Raw genomic sequence first — 25,968 nt, 5'->3', positions numbered from 1 at the left:
CGTTCTGCCGACTATAATGGACTTAGGGAACGTCTGTCTAATCTTGATTGGGGTTATCTAGCTAATGATTTTATTGGCGATGATCATATGATTATGAAGGGATCTGCTTTTATGATTTTTTCTTAATAATGTACACCGTGCCCAGAGTATATACATTCCCCAGAGAGATATTAGGTCTAATAATAACGATCCCAAATGGGTTAACCGTAGGTTAAAGCATCTATTAGGGGAGAAAAGAGGAATTTATAGGCGCATCAGAAGAGGAGAGGTTAACCTTACTGACCAATATGTTCAGCTTAAAAGAGAAGTAAAAGGGGGGATTAGAAAGGCTAAACGTGACTATGAAATTAGAGTTGCTAGTGAATCAAAGACTAATCCAAAGGGGTTCTTTCAAGTGTATAGGACGAAAGTGAAGGAAAAAGTAGGACCTCTGAAAATTAGGAATTGAGAGCTGATGGATAACGAACTGGAAATGTGTTCATTATTTAATGACTATTTTTTGTCAGTTTTTACACAGGAAGATGTAAATGAGATTCCAGTAATTAACAATTACTTAGTTCCTGATGAATTTAAATTAACTAATATTACTGTCACGAGGGACATGGTTATTAAACAGATAGACAAACTGAAGCAAAATAAGTCCCCGGGACCCGATGAGTTGTTTTCCAGGGTACTTAAGGAATGCAAGATGGAGCTTAGTGAGCCATTAACGAGTGTGTTTAATGCATCCATCCTTACCAGTGTTGTGCCAGTTGTGGAAGATGGCTAATGTGGTTCCTATATTCAAATCAGGGGATAAGTCCGTTCCTTCAAATCACCGTCCAATAAGCCTGACATCTATAGTGGGCAAGTTACTAGAATCAATTATAGCTGACATTATTAGAAGTCACCTTGAAGAGCATAACTTGATAAATGAATCTCAGCATGGATTCACGAGAGGTCGTTCCTGCCTGACAAGCTTGCTGACAGTGATAAGGAATATGATATTGTTTATTTGGATTTTAGTAAAGCCTTCGATAGAGTACCTCACAGGAGACTCTTGAAAAAAGTGGCAGCTCATGGTATAGGAGGTAAAGTTCTAGCATGGATAGAGGCATGGCTTACCAATAGAAAGCAGAGTGAAATCTGAATGGGGATTAGTCACTAGTGGCGTTCCACAAGGATCAGTTTTAGGCCCTCTCTTGTTCATAATTTACATTAATGACCTTGATGATGGGATTACGAGTGACATGAGTAAGTTTGCTGATGATACAAAGATAGGCCGTATAATTCACTCTGAGGAGGATAGCAATGAACTCTAGGAGGATTTGGACAAATTTATGTCCTGGTCTGAAAAATGGCAGATGAAGTTCATTGTCGACGATAAGTGTAAGGTACTAGCCCTTGGTAATGAAAATAACCCTCGAAGCTATAATCTAGGTGAAGTAGAGCTTGACCATACAGAATGTGAAAAGGACTTGGGAGTCATGGTGAGCAGAAATCTAAAGCCAAGACAGCAGTGCCTTAGTGTGCGCAACAAGGCCAACAGATTACTTGGATTTATCTCAAGAAGTATAAGTAACAGAAGTCCAAAAGTTATTTTACAGCTCTATACATCACTAGTGAGGCCTCATTTAGATTATGCTGCTCAGTTTTGGTCCCCTTACTACAGGATGGATATAGACTCATTAGAGAACATACAGAGAAGAATGACTAAAATTATTTACTGTGTAAGGAACCTCCCGTATGAAGATAGACTTAAAGCCTTAAATCTCCACTCTCTGGAGAGGCGTAGAATGAGGGAAGATATCATTGAAGTGTATAAGTGGATGACGGGCATAAACAAGGGAGATATGTGGAAAAAGACACTTATGTACAGTTCAGGACATTTATTAAAGGAAACGTTTCGCCACGAGTGGCTTCTTCAGTCCTAATACAGAGAAAACTAAGAAAACATTTATATATATAGTGGCAGGAGTCAGGTGAGGTGACGCGTGGGTAGAGGTAGTAGTAGTAGTAGTAGTAGTAGTAGCAGTAGCAGTAATGGAACTAAGGAGGTGAGGCAAGAGAGGGACCTGCTGGCATCAAGTAACACCAGTTCCCAGGATGGGTAATATCCTCTTGCTTAGTAATTTTGAAATACTGTAACTACCGGATTTTTGCTTTATAGTGTTACTGACAGAAATTAGTGCAGCTTCAATGCATTTTCTCCGTCTTAAGTCGTCTTCTTTAATAACTAGTTTAGCTTCATTGAATTTCATGAGGTGTCCAACATCGTCTCAATGTTCAACACATGCGTTTTTGCGGTCATCATTTCTGCAAGCATTATTTTGTGTTCTGCTATTCTAATGTCCAGAGTTCTGGCTGTTTCCCCTACATATACTTTGTCACACCCCCCACATGGTATAGTGTAGATTCCTGCACTTGTGCCAGAATCATGCTTGGGTTTTTGTATCAGGTTCCTAGTAGTAGTTGAAGAGCTGGTAGATATTTTAGCCAGTTTTCTGTCAAACATGTTTGAAAAATTAGTGGCAACTTGTGCAAGAAAGGTATAAAATACCGACAATATGAAAGTTAAGACATATGTGCAACATCTGGATATCTTTATTGTAGACGTTTCGCCATCCAGTGGCTTTATCAATACAGATTCTAGGACATAATAGGAAGACAGTAGAACTATATACAAAAGATGAGGTAATCAGTCCCTCGGCCTTGGAGTTAGTGTTCACAGCATCGTGGTGGAGGAGAATCTGGAGCAAAGGCAAGAAGACTGGCGGTTATATAGGCGTCAGTGGAAGGGACGGGCAGCAGACGAGGGCAGTCACTGGTAGGCGGGATTCCCCAGTGGAAGTAGGCCCTTCCCAAAGAGATGGGTTAGTTGCAGCAGCCGTGAAGGTCTTGTAGATGTCCTCTGAACCAAGATTCCATGATGTTGCAGTGTCAGACACTGCATATATATATATATATATATATATATATATATATATATATATATATATATATATATATATATATATATATATATATATATATCCAAGCGCTTTCGTACTACTCACATTATACTATATATATATATACGAAACACACACACACACACACACACACACACACACACACACACACACACACACACACACACACACACACACAGTATCAAAGTAAGCAGTACTTTCGCCACTCAGCTAGATCCTAGATCTGGGATGTACCTATAATAAATTCATTGCCCATGTTAATGAGATACATAAGAAAACTGTAATTAAGATAGGAAATGCAATTATTTCTAGACTGAAGGTTGGGAAAAATACATCGAGACTACACTGGCAAAAGCCTACTTAATACACATTTTAAACTTTATCAGGAACCCGATTCACAAACACTTCATATTAGAATGTGGCAAATATTTTACTTATATACCTCCAACTATAAAAGATCTGTGTCAAATTTGAGGTGCGTATGAAAAACTAATGTCGCTGGCAGGTTAAAATAGTTCTTAATTCCATTTTCCACAATGCTATTTACTTACATATACATTTAATTTTATTTCAGCGGCGCTCGCGGTGACAGTAAATCAAGGTAAGACGTCATGTTTTATTTGTACGTATTAATAGCTATCTTCAGTATAGTGATATCATTGTAACACAACGATGGAAGATGATGTGTATAGATACTAACGTAAACAAGTGTGTGTGTGTGTGTGTGTGTATATATATATATATATATATATATATATATATATATATATATATATATATATATATATATATATATATATATATATAATATAATATATATATATAATATATCTATATATATATCAGCATGCTGATGCATGCCGGGGATGAGATGAAAAGCTGTAAGCTTTCTCCCTGAAAGCTGGCTGCCTTGGATCAAACGTGTAGCTCATGCTACACGCCAAGGTATTGGTCCAGTGTGGGTAGATTGGTAAAGCACTGCGTACCTTGTCCTAAGGTTCGTAGGTTCGAGTCTCCTTCAGCCAGAGATCAGTGTTTGTATATATATATATATATATATATATATATATATATATATATATATATATATATATATATATATATGACCTTACACAGGTAATGACACGGGGACAGGAAATGGGTCTCATCCTGAATCCATTCAAATGTGAAATCATCTCAGTCAATCAAGAAGTGATAAATGAAGTGAGATCAAAACTACCAGGAGCAGCAGTCATTGCCCCCACAAATATTGTCTTGCTAGGAGCACCTCTGGGAAGCAGTGCCATTGACACAATTCTCAGGAAGAAATTGGAAGAGTTAAGGAGAATGGAACAACGAATAGGCAATCTGGACACCCACGATGCCTTGTACTTTCTCACAAAGTGCTTGAGTCTGCCCAGGTTGACATATTTCCTAAGATGTGCACCTTCATATGATAACCTTATACTGCACGAATATGACAGTATTCTGAGGCAGATTTTTACGAAAGTACTTAACCTTACTCTAGAAGACGGGCAGTGGAACCAAGCTACACTTCCAGTCAGACTAGGAGGCATTGGTGTCCGCAAGTCATCACAGATTGCGTTACCTGCTTTTCTGTCCTCGTGTATTGCATCCAGAGAGCTTGTAGCAGCGATTCTCCCTGAACATCTTAGGAACAAGATTGGAGTCCAGGACCAAAAATTCATTGACGGAGCAATGATCTGGGATAATCTAACGGGCTCTGAAACCAGACCTGCTCCCCCCAACAACTACAAACAATCGCACTGGGATGGTCCAATAGTGGAAAATATTGCCTCAACAATGCTTCAGAGTGTGTCAGGGAAGGATAGAGCCTGCCTCCTGGCAGTGAGAGCCCCTCATGCTGGGGACTTTCTGTTGGCTGTTCCCAACTCCAGCCTTGGCACACGCCTCGACCCACAGACCATCCGCATCGGTGTTGCCCTTCGACTTGCCGCCCCTATTCTCGCCGAACACAGGTGTATTTGTGGCAGTGAAGCAGCAGACCGATTCGGGTACCATGGTCTTGTGTGCCGTAAATCCGAGGGAAAGATTGCAAGACATGAGGAGGTTAATAACATTATCAAGAGGAGCCTCACAACAGCTGGATGCCCAGCAGTAAATGAGCCACCCCAACTATGCAGATCTGATGGCAGCCAGAAGCGTCCAGATGGTATCACCCTTCAAGCCTGGACAGATGGGAAGCAGGTGGTGTGGGACTATACATGTGCATCTACCTTGGCTGATACCTATCTCCAATACACCAGGGAAGAAGGAGGGGCAGCTGCCAGCTTCAGGGAGTCCCAAAAGTCTAGAAAATATGGAGAACTTGTCCATCATTATATGTGTGTTCCCATAGGCTCAGAGACCCTTGGCTCATGGGGAAAGAGTGCATCTAAATTCCTTAAGGAGCTGGGAAAAAGACTCATCAGGGTAACTAGGGATCCCAAGGCAGCTAATTTTCTGTTCCAGCGGCTCAGTGCGGCTGTTCAAAGGGGTAATGACTGCTGTATTTTGGGCACACGCCCCAGCTCTGAGGAGCTGGATGAGATTTTCGCCTTATAATCGGTGATACACACGTAACAACATGTACCGTATATGCCACCTTTATATCAACAATGTATCTCTTAAATCTTATATATAAATATATATATATATATATATATATATATATATATATATATATATATATATATATAAAATATATATATATATAAATATATATATATATAATATGGAGATCAGTGTGATAATAAAAAAAAAAAAAAAAAAAAAAAAAAAAAAATAATAATAATATATATATATATATATATATATATATATATATATATATATATATATATATATATATATATATATATATATATATATAATATGGAGCAGAAGAGCTTGGCACAATGATCACAAATCCATCACTTTTAGCATTAACTGGGAATACAAGAATAATGATAATAAGGTAAAAGTCCCTGATTTTCGTTCTGCCGATTATAATGGACTTAGGGAACACCTGTCTAATCTCGATTGGGGTTATCTAGCTAATGATTCTATTGACGATGATCATACTTATGATTACGAAGGGATCTGTGTTTATGATTTTTTCTTAATGTACAACACGCTCAGAGTATATACATTCCCCAGAGACAAATTAGGTCTAATAATAATGATCCCAAATGGGTTAACAGGAGGCTGAAGCATCTATTAGGGGAGAAAAGAGGAATTTATTGGCGCATCAAAAGAAGAGAGGTTAACCTTGGCAATATAAACACAAATGCAGTATAATGTGATCCTTTATTGACTACGTTTCGCCCACACAGTGGGCTTTTTCAAGTCACAAACAGAGCTACCTGGGGTGGAAGGAACGCGAGTATTTATAGTCCGGTTCAGAATGCTGAGGTCAGGTGAAGAATGCTGCATCTGATGATGTACCGAGTGGGGTTATAGAGTCTAAAAACTTGGGTAGCTTGGAAAGGAGATTGGATAAGTTTGTGAGCAGACCTTCTACAGTGTTCTTATGTGGGATAGCGATGAAGAAGTTTCTTGGCAAGTGGTTCAGCTATGTTATAGAAGCCACTATTCTGGTTGAAGTTGTCGGATATAGAAATAAGTGATGATTCCAGGATTCTTCGGTATTGAGTGTTGTCTTCTGTGGCGATAAGTCTTGAGTTTCTGTAGTTTATCAAGTGGTTGTGTGAATTACGGTGTTGTACGCAGGCATTCCTTGTGTCGTCAGACCTGCTTGCGTATTGGTGTTCTGAAATACGTGTTTGGAGGTCCCTTGATGTTTCGCCCACGTATAACTTGTTGCAGTCATTACAAGGGATTATGTATACCCCTGCAGAGGATGGAGGCTTGTCCAGCCTACTACTGGTGATGTCCTTGATGGTCGTGGTTGTGGAGGTAGATACTTGGAATGATGTTTTGGCAAAGATGTTGGAAACATGTTTGGCAATGGAGTTGGTGGGAAGGACTATGTATCTCTTCTCGGAAGTGTCTTCTCTGGGTGTGTTGAAGATGAACCGGACTATAAATACTCGCGTTCCTTCCACCCCAGGTAGTTCTGTTTGTGACTTGAAAAAGCCCACTGTGTGGGCGAAACGTAGTCAATAAAGGATCACATTATACTGCATTTGTGTTTATATTGACATTGTGTCGGTATTTTATACCATTTATTTCCAGAGGTTAACCTTACTGACCAATCTGTTCAGCTTAAAAGAGAAGTAAAAAGGGGGATTAGAAAGGCTAAACGTGACTATGAAATTAGAGTTGCTAGTGAATCAAATACCAATCCAAAGGGCTTCTTTCAAGTGTATAGGACGAAGGTGAAGGAAAAAGTAGGACTTCTGAAAACTGGGAATGGACAGCTGACGGATAACGAACTGGAAATGTGTTACCTATTTAATAACTATTTTTTGTCAGTTTTTACACAGGAAGACATGAATGAAATTCCAGAAAATAACAATTATTCACTTCCTGATGAATTCAAATTAACTAACATTACTGTCAGGAGGGACATGGTTATCAAACAGAGACAAAATGAAGCAAAATAAGTCCCTGGGACCCGACGAATTGTTTTCCAGGGTACTTAAGGAATGCAAGATGGAACTTAGTCAGCCATTAACGAGTGTGTTTAATGCGTCCATCCTTGAACATTAAAATGGTATAAAATACCGACAGGTTGTTAGGTAAGACACATATGCAACAGTTAGGTATCTTTATTTCGAAACGTTTCGCCTACACAGTAGGCTTCTTCAGTCGAGTACAGAAAAGTTGTTAGGTAAGACACATATGCAACAGTTAGGTATCTTTATTTCGAAACGTTTCGCCTACACAGTAGGCTTCTTCAGTCGAGTACAGAAAAGTTGATAGAAGCAGAAGATACTTGAAGACGATGTAATCAGTCCATCACCCTTAAAGTTTTGAGGTGGTCAGTCCCTCAGTCTGGAGAAGAGCATTGTTCCGTTGTCTGAAACAATATGAAGTTGAAGTGACAGGATGGAGCCTTTATATAGTGCCAGGAGGTGAGACGGAGGTTGTTTTGGGAGGGCAGGTCCCTCTCAAACCCAGCCGTTCTCACTAGTAGAGGTCGAAGTTGATGGTCTGTACCAAGATACCCTTGTGTTGCAGTGTCTGACAGAATGAACATTAAAATGGTATAAAATACCGACAGATTGTTAGGTAAGACACATATGCAACAGTTAGGTATCTTTATTTCGAAACGTTTCGCCTACACAGTAGGCTTCTTCAGTCGGGTACAGAAAAGTTGATAGAAGCAGAAGATACTTGAAGACGATGTAATCAGTCCATCACCCTTAAAGTTTTGAGGTGGTCAGTCCCTCAGTCTGGAGAAGAGCATTGTTCCGTTGTCTGAAACAATATGAAGTTGAAGTGACAGGATGGAGCCTTTATATAGTGCCAGGAGGTGAGACGGAGGTTGTTTTGGGAGGGCAGGTCCCTCTCAAACCCAGCCGTTCTCACTAGTAGAGGTCGAAGTTGATGGTCTGTACCTAACAATCTGTCGGTATTTTATACCATTTTAATGTTCATTCTGTCAGATACTGCAACACAAGGGTATCTTGGTACAGACCATCAACTTCGACCTCTACTAGTGAGAACGGCTGGGTTTGAGAGGGACCTGCCCTCCCAAAACAACCTCCGTCTCACCTCCTGGCACTATATAAAGGCTCCATCCTGTCACTTCAACTTCATATTGTTTCAGACAACGGAACAATGCTCTTCTCCAGACTGAGGGACTGACCACCTCAAAACTTTAAGGGTGATGGACTGATTACATCGTCTTCAAGTATCTTCTGCTTCTATCAACTTTTCTGTACCCGACTGAAGAAGCCTACTGTGTAGGCGAAACGTTTCGAAATAAAGATACCTAACTGTTGCATATGTGTCTTACCTAACAATCTGTCGGTATTTTATACCATTTTAATGTTCATTCTGTCAGACACTGCAACACAAGGGTATCTTGGTACAGACCATCAACTTCGACCTCTACTAGTGAGAACGGCTGGGTTTGAGAGGGACCTGCCCTCCCAAAACAACCTCCGTCTCACCTCCTGGCACTATATAAAGGCTCCATCCTGTCACTTCAACTTCATATTGTTTCAGACAACGGAACAATGCTCTTCTCCAGACTGAGGGACTGACCACCTCAAAACTTTAAGGGTGATGGACTGATTACATCGTCTTCAAGTATCTTCTGTTTCTATCAACTTTTCTGTACCCGACTGAAGAAGCCTACTGTGTAGGCGAAACGTTTCGAAATAAAGATACCTAACTGTGGCATATGTGTCTTACCTAACAATCTGTCGGTATTTTATACCATTTTAATGTTCATTCTGTCAGACACTGCAACACAAGGGTATCTTGGTACAGACCATCAACTTCGACCTCTACTAGTGAGAACGGCTGGGTTTGAGAGGGACCTGCCCTCCCAAAACAACCTCCGTCTCACCTCCTGGCACTATATAAAGGCTCCATCCTGTCACTTCAACTTCATATTGTTTCAGACAACGGAACAATGCTCTTCTCCAGACTGAGGGACTGACCACCTCAAAACTTTAAGGGTGATGGACTGATTACATCGTCTTCAAGTATCTTCTGTTTCTATCAACTTTTCTGTACCCGACTGAAGAAGCCTACTGTGTAGGCGAAACGTTTCGAAATAAAGATACCTAACTGTGGCATATGTGTCTTACCTAACAATCTGTCGGTATTTTATACCATTTTAATGTTCATTCTGTCAGACACTGCAACACAAGGGTATCTTGGTACAGACCATCAACTTCGACCTCTACTAGTGAGAACGGCTGGGTTTGAGAGGGACCTGCCCTCCCAAAACAACCTCCGTCTCACCTCCTGGCACTATATAAAGGCTCCATCCTGTCACTTCAACTTCATATTGTTTCAGACAACGGAACAATGCTCTTCTCCAGACTGAGGGACTGACCACCTCAAAACTTTAAGGGTGATGGACTGATTACATCGTCTTCAAGTATCTTCTGCTTCTATCAACTTTTCTGTACCCGACTGAAGAAGCCTACTGTGTAGGCGAAACGTTTCGAAATAAAGATACCTAACTGTTGCATATGTGTCTTACCTAACAATCTGTCGGTATTTTATACCATTTTAATGTTCATTCTGTCAGACACTGCAACACAAGGGTATCTTGGTACAGACCATCAACTTCGACCTCTACTAGTGAGAACGGCTGGGTTTGAGAGGGACCTGCCCTCCCAAAACAACCTCCGTCTCACCTCCTGGCACTATATAAAGGCTCCATCCTGTCACTTCAACTTCATATTGTTTCAGACAACGGAACAATGCTCTTCTCCAGACTGAGGGACTGACCACCTCAAAACTTTAAGGGTGATGGACTGATTACATCGTCTTCAAGTATCTTCTGCTTCTATCAACTTTTCTGTACCCGACTGAAGAAGCCTACTGTGTAGGCGAAACGTTTCGAAATAAAGATACCTAACTGTTGCATATGTGTCTTACCTAACAATCTGTCGGTATTTTATACCATTTTAATGTTCATTCTGTCAGACACTGCAACACAAGGGTATCTTGGTACAGACCATCAACTTCGACCTCTACTAGTGAGAACGGCTGGGTTTGAGAGGGACCTGCCCTCCCAAAACAACCTCCGTCTCACCTCCTGGCACTATATAAAGGCTCCATCCTGTCACTTCAACTTCATATTGTTTCAGACAACGGAACAATGCTCTTCTCCAGACTGAGGGACTGACCACCTCAAAACTTTAAGGGTGATGGACTGATTACATCGTCTTCAAGTATCTTCTGCTTCTATCAACTTTTCTGTACCCGACTGAAGAAGCCTACTGTGTAGGCGAAACGTTTCGAAATAAAGATACCTAACTGTTGCATATGTGTCTTACCTAACAATCTGTCGGTATTTTATACCATTTTAATGTTCACAGAAAAGTTGATAGAAGCAGAAGATACTTGAAGACGATGTAATCAGTCCATCACCCTTAAAGTTTTGAGGTGGTCAGTCCCTCAGTCTGGAGAAGAGCATTGTTCCATGGTATGAAACAATATGGAGATGAAGTGACAGGATGGAGCCTAATATAGCGCCAAGGGGTGAGACGTAGGTCACTAGGAGAGGTAAAAACTCAGATGTTGGGAGGACAGGTCCCTCTCAAATCCAGACTGAGGGACTGACCACCTCAAAACTTTAAGGGTGATGGACTGATTACATCGTCTTCAAGTATCTTCTGCTTCTATCAACTTTTCTGTACTCGACTGAAGAAGCCTACTGTGTAGGCGAAACGTTTCGAAATAAAGATACCTAACTGTTGCATATGTGTCTTACCTAATAACGCGTCCATCCTTACTGGTGCTGTGCCAGAGATGTGGAAGATGGCTAATGTGGTTCCTATATTCGAATCAAGGGGTAAGTCCATTCCTTCAAATTACCGTCCAATCAGCCTTACGTCTATAGTAGGCAAATTATTAGACTCAATTATAGCTGACATTATTAGAAGTCACCTTGAAGAGCATAATTTGATTAATGAATCTCAGCATGGGTTCATGAGAGGTCGTTCCTGCCTGAGAAATTTACTGACGTTCTTCAATAGAACATTTGAGGCAGTAGACAGTGAAAAAGAATACGATATTGTTTATCTGGATTTTAGTAAAGCCTTTGATAGAGTACCTTACAAGAGACTCTTAAGAAAAGTGGCAGCTCATGGTATAGGAGGTAAAGTTCTAGCATGGATAGAGGCATGGCTTACCAACAGAAAGCAGAGAGTTTCCATTAATGGTGTCAAATTTGAATGGGGATTAGGCACTAGTGGTGTTCCACGAGGATCAGTTTTAGGCCCTCTCTTGTTCATAGTTTACATTAATGACCTTGATGAAGGGATTACAGGTGACATGAGCAAATTTGCTGATGATACAAAGATAGGCCGTATTATTTATTCTGAGGAAGATACCAATGAACTCCAGGAGGATTTGGACAGATTAATGTCTTGGTCTGAAAAATGGCAGATGAAGTTCAATGTGGATAAGTGTAAGGTACAAGTCCTTGGTAATGAAAATAACCCTCGAAGCTATAAACTAAGTGAAGTAGAGCTTGATCATACAGAATGTGGAAAAGACTTGGGAGTCATGGTAAGCAGAAATCTAAAGCCAAAACAGCAGTGCTTACGTGTGCACAACAAGGTAACAGATTACTAGGATTTATCTCAAGAAGTATAAATAATAGAAGTCCAAAGGTTATTTTACAGCTCTATACATGAACATTAAAATGGTATAAAATACCGACAGATTGTTAGGTAAGACACATATGCAACAGTTAGGTATCTTTATTTTGAAACGTTTCGCCTACACAGTAGGCTTCTTCAGTCGAGTACAGAAAAGTTGATAGAAGCAGAAGATACTTGAAGACGATGTAATCAGTCCATCACCCTTAAAGATTTGAGGTGGTCAGTCCCTCAGTCTGGAGAAGAGCATTGTTCCGTTGTCTGAAACAATATGAAGTTGAAGTGACAGAATCGGGCCTTATATAGTGCCAGGAGGTGAAACGTAGGTTGATTTGGGAGGGCAGGTCCTTCTCAAACCCAGCCGTTCTCACTAGTAGAGGTTGTCGAAGTAGATGGTCTGTACCAAGATACCCTTGTGTTGCAGTGTCTGACAGAATGAACATTAAAATGGTATAAAATACCGACAGATTGTTAGGTAAGACACATATGCAACAGTTAGGTATCTTTATTTTGAAATGTTCATTCTGTCAGACACTGCAACACAAGGGTATCTTGGTACAGACCATCTACTTCGACAACCTCTACTAGTGAGAACGGCTGGGTTTGAGAAGGACCTGCCCTCCCAAATCAACCTACGTCTCACCTCCTGGCACTATATAAGGCCCGATTCTGTCACTTCAACTTCATATTGTTTCAGACAACCAAACAATGCTCTTCTCCAGACTGAGGGACTGACCACCTCAAATCTTTAAGGGTGATGGACTGATTACATCGTCTTCAAGTATCTTCTGCTTCTATCAACTTTTCTGTACTCGACTGAAGAAGCCTACTGTGTAGGCGAAACGTTTCAAAATAAAGATACCTAACTGTTGCATATGTGTCTTACCTAGCTCTATACATCACTAATGAGGCCTCATTTAGATTATGCCGCTCAGTTTTGGTCTCCTTACTGAAGATTGAGACACAGGATGGATATAGACTCATTGGAGAACATACAGAGAAGAATGACTAAAATGATTTATTGTGTAAGGAATCTCCCGTATGAAGACAGACTTAAAACCTTAAATCTCCACTGTCTGGAGAGACGTAGAATGAGGGGAGATATCATCGAAGTGTATAAGTGGATGATGGGCATAAACAAAGGAGATATTAATAAAGTACTGAGGGTGTCGAAACAGGTAAGAACCAGAAATAATGGATTTAAGTTGGACAAATTTAGATTCAGAAAAGACACAAGTAAGTACTGGTTTTCGAACAGTTGTGGATGCGTGGAACAATCTTCCCAGTAGGGTGATCGAGGCTAGGATCTTGGGTAGCATTAAAAAGAGACTGGACAAATATATGAGTGGGAGGGGCTGGGTTTGATTCGTGTCATTGGGTACGGGAGTAAATTCTTGGGTAGCTTTGTGTAGGGGCCGTTTTGATAAGGACCTGCCTTGTATGGGCCAGTAGGCCTTCTGCAGTGTTTCTCCATTCTTCTTATGTTCTAAATATATATATATATATATATATATATATATATATATATATATATATATATATATATATATATATATATATATATATAATATATATATATATATAATGTATATATATAATGTGTGTGTGTACTCATCTAGTTAAGGTTGCAGGGGTCGAGTCCTAGCTCCTGTCCCCGCCTCTTCACTGGTCGCTACTAGATCACTCTCCCTGAACTGTGAGCTTTATCATATCTCTGCTTAAAGCTATGTATGGATCCTGCCTCCACTACATCGCTTCCCAAACTATTCCACTTCCTGACTACTCTGTGGCTGAAGAAATACTTCCTAACATCCTTGTGATTCATCTGTGTCTTCAACTTCCAACTGTGTCCCCTTGTTGCTATGTCCCATCTCTGGAACATCCTATCTTTGTCCACCTTGTCAATTCCTGTCAATATTTTGTATGTCGTTATCATGTCCCCCCTGTCTCTCCTGTCCTCCAGTGTCGTCAGGTCGCTTTCCCTTAACCTGAACTTTTCTAAAACGGTACCTTACACTCCGACAGCATGTCAGATCCCCAAAACAGCTTGTCTTCATTCTCTCTGAACTTACAGTACGGATAAGATTTCACCATGTTGTGAGCTACAATACCCTTATCATAATACATAACCTAGTTGTGGTTTTCTTTCTAGTGGTCTCATGCCCCACCGGCTACCTGGAATTTAGCTTGGATCCGGTGACGCCTGTATGCTTAAGATTCACAACGGAAAACACGGGAAAATGGACCGAAATGCGAGAATACTGCCAGGAAGAAGGGGCCGACCTAGCCGAACTGAAGGGCGACCTACACCACGCGGTGTATGAGTACATCATAGACAACGATTGTAAGATCATCCATTTGCTCAATCATTCGTGAAATAAGAAGGGTGTATAACACTAAAAATTATATAGGGTGACTCATACATGATAATGCATGAAAAATGTTAGACATGTCTTCAAGATACCTGTGTACTAGGAATTCTTCAAGTTGATGTATACATTAATAAAGTAAATTCCTTTTTGAATCATCACCAGAGAACTCTAACACAGTTCAACATCTAAATAAACTAAAAAATATACAAGGATCTGCGACCAGTGATGAAAGATATGAGTTAAACAAAACAAAAGTAGGGAAGCTGAACTTCATATCACCGAGGAATGAATTAGAGGTGATATGATCACAACAAGCAACATGCTTGTGATCATGCTTGTACATTATATCAGGTTCATATTATAACACTAGTAATGATATGCACACTGCCAAAGGATTATTTCAAAGTTATATCTTTTTTTAATTACATTAATATAAAATGAGCTTTTGTTACAAATGCCTTCCATTTCGTTTTATTCACGTGCAAGAGCAAAACCAGTAGGGGTCACACAGCTCCTGGGAAATGGGAAGCACACTGGTTCGATCTAGGCAGGGAGAGAGCTTAAGTGCCTTTCTTTGAACGAAGAGCTTCTCACCGGCACCTTCCTTGAGGAGTTTTGATTAAAAATAAACATTACATTTCAGATCACAGAGAGCACAGTTACTGGATTGGAGGAACTGACGCTAGTCATGAAGGAACGTAAGTAATGTGCTGCCTATTGTCCTAGATGCTTAAACAACGTGCTACTAAAGGCCACAAATGTTTGCTTCAACATCCATAACTACCTCAGCCATGAAACAAGAATAAAAATGAGTGTCTTAATATATGTCTGAGAGCCTTCCAGATTTGCAACCCTGTGTTTCTGGGTGAGGAAATTACTAAAATCTTTGATACTGTAACGAAATTACGGTGTCCATAGGAGTTTGTAGAAATGGATTTGCTAGCAGCTAGGATGGCTTATTATAGAACTGAACCCAACATAAGCCCTCACGTTAAGAATGTGTTAGTACTTCCATACAATGAGAATTTATCTATTCTGCCAAATCTTTAAGAATTCAAATATGGTTAAAAGCAATTTGACCAAAAACTTCCCTCAGCACTCTGTTGGTGGTATTTACAAAGTTGGGTGTAGTGGTTGCAACTAATTTTATGTGGGACAGACTAGCAAACCTTTTGATACCAGGTTAGCACAACTCTGATACTCAATTCAAACAGCTCAAGAATCCAATACCATATTTAACCATGCACGGGCTTGCAATAACCCTGCAAAATATCTAGATGATAAGAGTCCTATTCTCCAGTTCTCCCTGGCTGGGAAAGTATTTTAGAATTGGCAATTATAAAACATGTTAACTTTTCACTACATAATAATAGCTTAGAATTATTCAAACTTGACTCATTTATAACTATAGGTATTGTACATAACCTCAAGCTTGATTCTTACATGAATGCTCTGGACTGTTTAAAATGTAATTCAACTTGGATCAACTGAGGTTAACTTAAGCACAAAAAAAAAATTAATGCTTCAGTTTCTGCTTGCCCACCTTCTCTTTTTGTTAGACCAGTGTCTGCTAGAGAGAGGGGTTGGGTTAGTTTCATCGTTCACAGAGAGAAGGTAGCTAAAATTGGATGCGCCTTTGTTTTGGGCCCTCGTTTTTATGCGAGTCTACCCACTATCCATTCTCTATAATTAACTCTCATTTTCTGGTTAGATAACAATTGTGAAGCTATATATACTATTTTTCCCCGTTTGCTTAGATCAAACTGATTAATGAACGAGAGATTTATATAGTTGAACATTTTGGTTTTAATAAGATAACATACTCTGGAGAAATTCCCATAGCTATGGAAATTCCCATAACAGTGAATAATCTTTTCCACAAAAAAAAAGAGGAGGAGGGGGGAGGGGGAGGAGGGGGAGGAGGGGGAGGAGGGGGAGGAGGAGGAGGAGGAGGAGGAGGAGGAGGACGACGACGAGGAGGAGGACGACGGCGAGGAGTAGTAGTGGTAGAGTTACTAGTAGTAAGAGTGGAGTCAGTCAAAGACTAAGAGGAGCACTGCAAGGGAGCTAGGGGTCCAAGGGAGCTAGGAAGAACACAGAGGGGGGAAAATAATAATAATGGATCAAATACTCAAGGCAGAAGAAAGAAAACCCAAAGGAGAAAGTGGAAGAGGGAGAAGGGGAAAACAAGAATCAGGTTAAGTCACGGGTGTTCTTAAGTTTGGAGCATTTTACAATGTAATGGGAGAGGAAGGCATCCACAGAGACAAAGCCAGGGCTAAGATTCATACAAGGGAGGATTTATATAAGGGAGGATCCGACCAGACGGCGACTGTGAAAGTTAGACATAGGGCAGACAGTTTTAGCAGACCAGTCAATCGGATGACTGTGATCTCTGACATGACAGAAAAGAGCATTGTTGGTGTCGGCAAGCCTATCACTATTTTTGTGCTCCCTGAATGTCAGAAAGAGAACGGCCAGTTTCTCCAAAGTATTGAAGAGGACAAGATGGACAAGAAATAGAGTAGACACCAGGAGAATCTATAGAGGGAGGAGAGGTATGAACTAGATTGGTGCGAAGAGTGTTAGTCTGGCGAAAAGTAAGTTTGATGTCAAAGGAACGGAAAGAGTTTTTGAGATTTGAAAGTCTGGAAACATGGGGAAGGCAGAGGACAGAATATTTCCCAGGAGTAGAGAGTTTGGGAGAGAAAAAAGTCCGTTTAGCACGTGAGAAGGCAGAGTCTATGAAATGGGGAGGGTAGCTAAGACGGGAAAATGAATTATGAAGAGTGGAAATTTCTGATTCAGGGAACTGAGGATCACAAATGCGGAGAGCACGGAGAAAGAGGGGAATGTACATGCCACTGTGCATAGGCTTGCGGTACACGGAAAAGGTAAAACCTGTATCTGAACGGTGGACACGAACATCAAGGAAAGGCAGCAATGAATTAGATTCCCACTTCAGCTTTACACTTAATGGAAGGGGCAAGATTATTAAGGGTATCAAGAAATGGTTGAAAGAGACTAGAGTCACGAGGCCAAAGAGCAAATATGTTATCTACATAACGGAGCCAGAGTGAAGGGCTCACATCGATAATAGGAAGAACAGTCTCGAAGTATTCCATGTAAAGATTAGCAAGAACAGGAGACAGAGAGGCCATAGCGACACCGAAGGTTTGAGAATAATATTTGCCTTGGAAGGAAAAGGAATTTGAGTCTACACAAAGGCGGATAAGATCAAGAAAGACATCAGTAGGTATAGGTATAGAAAATTAAGGCCATCATCAAGAGGTACATTTGTGAAGAGGGACTCAACGTCAAGACTAAGCATCTTACAGGTCGGGAGAGAGCGAACATGTTCGATACAGTCTTGAGAAGGACGGAGGTGGGCAGGAGGAAAAGTACCAAGATAGGGGGTGAGGTTTTTGGCCAGCCAAGAAGCAAGAGAATAAGAGGATATGATGGGACGTAGAGGAATATCAGGTTTATGAGTTTTGGGAAGGCCAAAGAAATAGGGTAGAGGACAGATAGTTCCTTAGTCTGGATCTATCTAGGTGCCTTCTATCAAGCAAGTTATTACTTCTTCACGCCTTCCACCGTTTGAGGCTGAAAAAAAGCCTACTGCACAAGCGATACCTCTTGTTAATAAAGATACGCAAGTGCTGCACATGTCTGATTCATAAACTTATCGGAATTGCATACGATTAATGTAATTATAAACATTCCTCTTTTTCATTTATCCTTACTCTCCCCCAGTTTATTTTTGTTCCTTTCTTCCATTTTCACCTATGATTTGCATTTGGGTTTCGAATGGCAGCGGGGAAGAAATGGCTATGGGTGTACCTCACTAGTTCATAGAACCTAATAAGGTTGACAAGAAAAATTACTCCTGTATCCACAATACTCACCATTTCTTCCACAGCAATAACGACGATGAAAAATACAACCCCATACGTTAGATTTAAATCGGCCTGTCTTGTGACAGAATACCATGAATCACTGTAGACGAGCTTAATTGCAATCTTTATATGGGTATAACGCCATTGTAGTAAGTGTTCGAAATGTAGGATAAAAGCATTCCCACCCTTTTTATTACAAAACTGCAAAGATTAAAAGTAACAATGGTTGCAGAAAAAAAAGTGTTGGATTTCATAAGACCTGTAAGAGAAGGAAATGCCGAAGAGTAGAAGGTATCTCGTTTCACTTAATCTTACAAGTTTTTCTTGGTCTATAATATCAAAATTAATAACTTACTTTCTCGCCTTCTTCTAACTCTTTGTCTGTCTGCTTTTTTTTATGTGTGTGTTTCAACTTGTGTGTATGCCTACACTAACATCCTCCTACAGCTTTCACTACACTGACATCCAACTCCCCTATTCACTACATTAGTTAACATCCAACCCTGCTTTCACTATACTAACAACCCACTTCCATTACACTATTTTTCCCTCCCCGCTTTCACTATACTAGCTTCCAGGAATGACTCTAGATACGTAGTTGTATTGGCAAATGCAAATACAAACACAGAAAATCAATATTTGTATTTTATTCGTATTAGGGGAAAACTGCAGTTGTGTTTTCATTTAACTGGTATTAAATGTTTGTATTTAGCGCACTAGCTTCACACTTAGTTCAAATGCAATACTATACCTGGAGTTTACCTGGAGAGGGTTTCGGGGGTCAACGCCCCCGCGGCCCGGTCTGAGACCAGGCCTCATGGTGGATCAGGGTCTGATCAACCAGGCTGTTACTGCTGGCCGCACGCAAGCTGACATACGAACCACAGCCCGGTTGGTCAGGTACTGACTTTAGGTGCCTGTCCAGGGTCTTCTTGATAACAGCCACATCGCTTATTCAAAATCTGTTGATCAGTACGACCACAGTAACAAAGTGTGAAAGTTACAACTAGTGTTAAAGCTTTTATTTGGAGAGCCATTAGCGAAATGATTTACTTTTTCCTATATTATACAGTATTGTACGGTAAATTGCACTAATGGTGATTTAAAATATTCTATAATTTAATTTTCAGTACATTACAATAATATCTGAAGGCTTGTATTTGATATATTTATGAAGTTTTTGAAGCTTAGTAATTGTATTTTATTTGTAGATAAGAATTTGTAAAAAATCGTATATGTATTACTATCTGCAAATTTTCTTGATTACTGTATGTATATTTGTAGTTGGACGTATGTGTTTCACCCCATCACTGCTAACATCCCATCCCCTTCCATGTTTCCACATATCCTTCTTGTTTATTTTTATTTCCTAACCATTATATTCCCTTCTTATTTGTAATTGAATGCCACCATTTTTGCAGCTGGGTTTGGATTAGCAGTGGAGATGAGATGGAGATGGGTGTACCTCACTGGTACACAGGAGAACCTGATGGTAGTTACTGGGAAAACTACTGCTGCTTACACAAACCTGACTATTACTTCCACAGCTGTGACAACGATAATAATTACCATGCTATATGTCAGATTTAATTCTGCCTGACTTGTGACAAATTACCAAGATGCACTGTAGATGAGTTTATCAGATATATTAATATTGATATAATGCTAAAGAAATGTTTATGAAATATATGAAAAAAGGATTTCCAATACTTTTATTATAGAACTGTAAAGGTTATAAATAACAATGATTATAATAATCTATAAAGGAACTATAAATAGCTGGATTACATAGCAGCCATGAGACAAGGTATCCAAGGGATCAGACAACATCCTCGGCAGTTTATATCATTTAATCTGACAAGACAGTTTTTTGCTCGAGAAAATAATTATGAAAATAATATATTTGTTCATCCATCTTTTTACCCTCTATGTCTGTAAGTCTGTCTCTGCCTGTCTGTCTGCGTCAAACACACAACCCCCCCCACACACAAACTGTGCGTCACACACACACAACCCCCCGCCCCCACACACTGCGTCAAACACACAACCCCGCCACACACACACTGCATCACACACACAATCCTCCAACACACACACTGCGTCACACACACAGCCCCCCACACACTGCGTCACACACACAACCCCCTACACACACTGCGTCACACAATCCTTCAACACACACACTGCGTCACACACACAATCATCCCACACATACACTGCGTCACACACACAACCCCCCTACACACACTGCGTCAAACACACGACCCCTCTACACAAACTGCGTCAAACACACGACCCCTCTACACAAACTGCGTCAAACACACGACCCCTCTACACACACTGCGTCAAACACACGACCCCTCTACACACACTGCGTCAAACACACGACCTCCCCCCACACACACACTGCTGAACATCTACCTACGTCATAAGCTAAATTATGTATAATGTGAAATGAAAACTCTTGATTAACTTCAAATAAGTAAAACTCCATACAATCAAGGATCAGACCGTCTCAAAACATTTACTGCTCTTTAAAATACATTAAAAGTTCATAAAGTTTAGTTTTTTTTTTACACAGGGTCTGACAAGGTTAAGGATCCCTAGCTTTATTGACAAGCTGTTTACAGGTTAAGGATTCCTAACTTTATTGGCAAGCTAAGAGTTGTTACCTACATCAGCTCATTTGAAAGCATTTTTATTGTTATGAGACATAAAAGTAGGGAACAGGATGAAGTTGGAGCCATCTGTGGACCAGCATTTTCATTTAATCAACTATCTCGTTGACATCATTATGCTGTACGAATGTGTTCCATACATGAGTCATCCTGGGTATATAGGATCTCAGATGGAGTGATGTTCTGGAGAAGGGTACAGCCAGAGTGAAGTTGCTGCTTTCTGCCCGTCTTATGGCATAAAAGCTTGTTTCACGCTGTCCTCGAAGTGGATCCAAGTGTGGTACTTTGACAATATTGGCCTTGTACATAACAGTAAGGCCACCCACATCCCTCCTGTGTTGAAGGCTCTGCTGAAGTGACAGATCTATCCAGGATGGGTCCAGGCGAGAGATGAGACGTCTTGCTCTGTTCTCTACTCTGTCAAGCAGTCGCAGATGAGAGGGGGGGGGGCAGGCAAACCAAGAAAGTGGAACATACTCAAGGTGTGAGCGTACTTGTGCCTCGTACAGAATCTTGCAACCCCTACTGTCAAGCAGATGCGAGATACGGCGAAGTGCTGTAAGCTTCCTGGCTGCTTTGTTTGCAAGATTTACAACATGGTTCTTCATGGTTAGTTTGGAGTCAAATTTCACCCCAAGGATATCAACTTCTTCTCCAGGTGCCAACACCCTCCCATTCATCCTTACTACTGCACCAGCATTATCATCATGGTGCCTAGAGACGATCATCATTTGCGTTTTCTCAGGTGCAAATGTTACTTGCCATCTATTTCCCCAAGCTGATAGAGCTCTTAGCTGGTGATTGATGTAGCTTAGAGCAGCTGGCATTTCTTCTCTTGGATAAGTGAATGTCAGTGTACAGTCGTCTGCATATGCATGTGATTCTGGGATGAGATGAAGAAGGTCGTTGAAGTAGACATTCCATAACAATGGTCCCAGCAAGCTTCCTTGTGGAACACTTGCCCCAATAGGATGTCTTGCTGATTCCGTTCCCTTGAGAACTACACTTAGAGATCTACCATGAAGGTAATCACTGAGGACACATAGCGTAGAGCCTGCAATTCTCAGTGCTTGAAGTTTTGCTAAGAGGCCCTGGTGCCACACACGGTCGAAAGCACCAGCAATGTCCAGTGCTACTACACAGCTGACTTTGGATTCATCCAGTGACTGGTGCCACTTAGTGGAGAAGTTTAACAACAGATCAGCAGCAGAGTAACCTTTCCTGAAGCCATATTGACGATCACAAAGTAGTGAGTGGTAGTCAAAAAACTGTCATTTGTATTGAGATTGTCTCAAGGATCTTACCAGTGATTGACAAGAGTGACACTGGTCTGTAGTTGCTGATTTCTGCTCTGCTCTTGTTTTTGTGAACAGAGACTACATTTGCCTCTTTCCACAGAGAGGGCCATTTACACTGTACTAGGCAGTGCTGAAAGATGCGAGTTAGAGGTGCTGCTAGCTGGTCTGCACATCTTCTCAGCAATCTTGGGCTCAACTTGTCTGGGCCCACAGCCTTTTCTTGGCCAAGCGTTTTAAGAAGGAAATGCACCTCCTTCTGCCTTATTGTCACCCCTGACAGTTTTGACACAGTTCTTGCAGCTAGCCAAGGAGGGTCCCTTGCTGGATCAGGAACTTGCATTTTGGTAGCAAAGTGTTTAGCAAAGAGGTCCGCCTTCTCTTGACTACTAGTAGAGGTGGTCTCATCCTGTCGATTTAGAGGTGGAATGAGTTCATCAGGCAGATAACCTTGTCTGTCCTTGACCAGGGACCACCAGGTTTTGGAGCCTACCCTACCTGATGCTAGCTTTCTTTTTTTGTCCACCTCCCATTTAGCAATGGCCCACTTTTGAACGTCACCCATATGCCTACAGGCTTGCCTGGGCAAGTTTCTGTTATAGGTGGTAGGATGTCTCTTAGTTCTTACACATACTTAAAAAGTTTTAAAATATCATTGAATTCTAAGAAAATTTTCTGTTACAAACATTTGTCAGATTTCAGAGTCATAACAATTTAGAGAGTCGACTCGAATAGGCAGACTACATTAAGATAGTCTACCAGTTGAGGTAGACTACATCAATTCAAATAGTCTACTTTAATAAACAGATCACATTATTTTGTGTAGTCTACCTCAACAGGCTGACAACATTACCAAAGCATTTTCAGCTGTCAGATATTGGCCAATTTTTAACGAAGTTTATATTTTTTCAATTCTACCTTTCATTTGCATATCGATGGTATCAGTCAGGCTGTTGGTGCTAACAGCGCAAAAACACAACCAATCACTAGGGATATAACTGTAAAGCATTTTGTCCTTTAGGTAGTGTATTAATTTTTTAACACATCGGCCGTCTCCCACCAAGGCAGGGTGGCCCGAAAAAGAAAACCTTTCAACATCATTCACTCCATCACTGTCTTGCCAGAGGCTCGTTTAAACTACAGTTATAAAACTGCAACTTTAACATCTTTCCTTCTGAGTGCAGACTGTACTTCCCATATCCAGGACTCAAGTCCGGACGGCCGGTTTCCCTGACTCCATAAATGTTACCTTGCTCACACTCCAACAGCACGTCAAGTCTTAAAAATCATTTGTCTCCATTCGCTCCTATTTAACACGTTCACACATGCTTGCTGGAAGTCAAAACCCCTCACACACAAAAGCTCCTTTACCTCCTCCCTCCAACCTTTCCTGGGCCGACCCCTACCCCGCCTTCCCTCCACTACAGATTTATACTCTCGAAGTGATTCTATTTTGTTCCACCCTCTCTACATGTCCGAACCATCTTAGCAAACCCTCCTCAGCCCTCTGGATAATAGTTTTGGTAATCCCGCACCTCCTCCTAACTTCCAATCTACGAATTCTCTGCATTATATTCACACCACACCTTGCCCTCAGACATGACATCTCCACTACCTCCAAACTTCTTTTTCTTGCAACATTCACCACCTATGTTTCACACCCATATAAAAGCGTTGGTATAACTATACCAACACTCTTATATGGACAAAGTTCTTTGTCTCCACAGACCCCTAAGTGCACCACTCACCTTTTTTTCCTCATCAATTCTATGATTCACCTTATCTTTCATAGACCCATCTGCTGACACGTCCACTCCTAAATATCTGAATACATTCACCTCCTCCATACTCTCTCCCTCCAATTTGATATCCGATCTTTCATCACCTAATTTTTTTTTATCCTGATCACCTTACTCTTTCCTATATTCACTTTTAATTTTCATCTTTTACATACCCTACCAAACTCATCCAACCTCTGCAACTTCTCTTCAGAATCTCCCAAAAGCAGTGTCATCAGCAAAAAGCAATTGTGAGAACTCCCACTTTGTGTTAGATTCTTTATCCCCACACTTCCTGCCAAGACCCTCGCATTCACTTTTCTTACAACTCCATCTATAAATATATTGAACAACCATGGTGACATCACACATCCTTGTCTAAGGCCTGCGTTTACTGGGAAATAATCTCCGTCTCTCCTATATACTCTAACCTGAGTCTCACTATCCTCGTAGAAACTCTTCACTGCTTTCAGTAACCTACCTCCTATTCCACACATTTGCAACATCTGCCACATTGCCCACTATCCACCCTGGCATACGCCTTTTCCAAATATAAATGCCACAAAAACTCTTTACCCTTATCTAAATACTGTTCACCTGTATGTTTCAATATAAACACTTGGTTTACACACCCCTTACTTCTCCTAAAGCCGCCGTGTTCATCTGCTATCGTTGAAGAATGAGACACTTATGCAGCATATGGGAATCTTTATTCAAGAAACGTTTCGCCACACAGTGGCTTCATCAGTCCAATACAAAGAAGGCGTAAGGAGAGGAGGAGAATGAGGTAATCAGTCCCTCAACCTGGAGTCGATGTGTTCTACAAGATTGATGGACTGAACACATCGACTCCAGGTTGAGGGACTGATTACCTCATTCTCCTCCTCTCCTTACGCCTTCTTTGTATTGGACTGATGAAGCCACTGTGTGGCGAAACGTTTCCTGAATAAAGATTCCCATATGCTGCATAAGTGTCTCATTCTTCAACTTGTCTGTTTTTCAAACCATTCATCACATCTGCTATCGTACTCTCCGTCTTACTCTTAATTCTTTTAGTAATAACTACCATACATTTTACCAGGTATACTCAACATACTTATTCCCCTACAATTTTTGCAATCTCTTTTATCCATTTTGCCTTTATACAAAGGAACAATGCATGCTCTCTGCCAATCCCTAGGTACCTTACCCTCTTCCATACATTTATTAAATAAAAGCACCAACCACTCCAAAACTATATCCTCACCTGCTTTTAACATTTCAATCTTTATCCCATCAATCCCAGCTGCCTTATCCCCTTTCATTCTACCCACTGCCTCACAAACTTCCCCCATACTCACAACTGGCTTTTCCTCACTCCTACAAGATGTTATTCCTCCTTGCCCTATACACGAAATCACAGCCTCCTTAACTTCATCAACATTTAACAATTCCTCAGAATATTCCCTCCATCTTCTCGATACCTCTAACTCTTCATTTAATAACTCTTCTCTCCTATTTTTACTATCAAATCCACTCGTTCCCTAGACTTCCTGAACTTATTAATCTCACTCTAAAACCTTTCCTTATTTTCAACAAAATTTGTTGATAACATCTCACCCACTCATCATTAGCAGTCTGTAAGAGGTTGAATATTATTTTAAAAATATCAACATTGTAACAGGTTCTCTCATTCTAATAAAGTTTCAAATCTACTTAGAATTATTTTTGAAACCTATGATTATTGCCAAGAAGTTACGACTTTAAATAGTTAATA

The 25,968-nt window shown here is 40.6% G+C and overlaps 1 protein-coding gene across 1 annotated transcript in view; it reads left to right on the top strand.

Annotated features, from left to right (window-relative positions):
• Nucleotides 1-24,765, top strand: part of LOC128689123 (C-type lectin domain family 4 member M-like) — a 26,619-nt gene extending 1,854 nt beyond the window's left edge. Inside the window, exons 2-5 of the mRNA XM_070087281.1 lie at nucleotides 3,526-3,552; nucleotides 14,343-14,534; nucleotides 15,206-15,260; nucleotides 19,883-24,765. Coding sequence (XP_069943382.1) covers nucleotides 3,526-3,552; nucleotides 14,343-14,534; nucleotides 15,206-15,260; nucleotides 19,883-20,051 — 443 coding nt within the window. The 3' untranslated portion in view covers nucleotides 20,052-24,765. The remainder of the gene's footprint in view (nucleotides 1-3,525; nucleotides 3,553-14,342; nucleotides 14,535-15,205; nucleotides 15,261-19,882) is intronic.
• The last annotated feature ends 1,203 nt before the right edge of the window (nucleotides 24,766-25,968 follow it).

Source organism: Cherax quadricarinatus, chromosome 21 (genome assembly GCF_038502225.1).
Source record: "Cherax quadricarinatus isolate ZL_2023a chromosome 21, ASM3850222v1, whole genome shotgun sequence".
In the NCBI taxonomy this organism is placed as follows: Eukaryota; Metazoa; Arthropoda; class Malacostraca; order Decapoda; family Parastacidae; genus Cherax; species Cherax quadricarinatus.
Note: the sequence above shows the minus strand (reverse complement) of the source record. Positions and strands in the feature narration are given on the sequence as shown.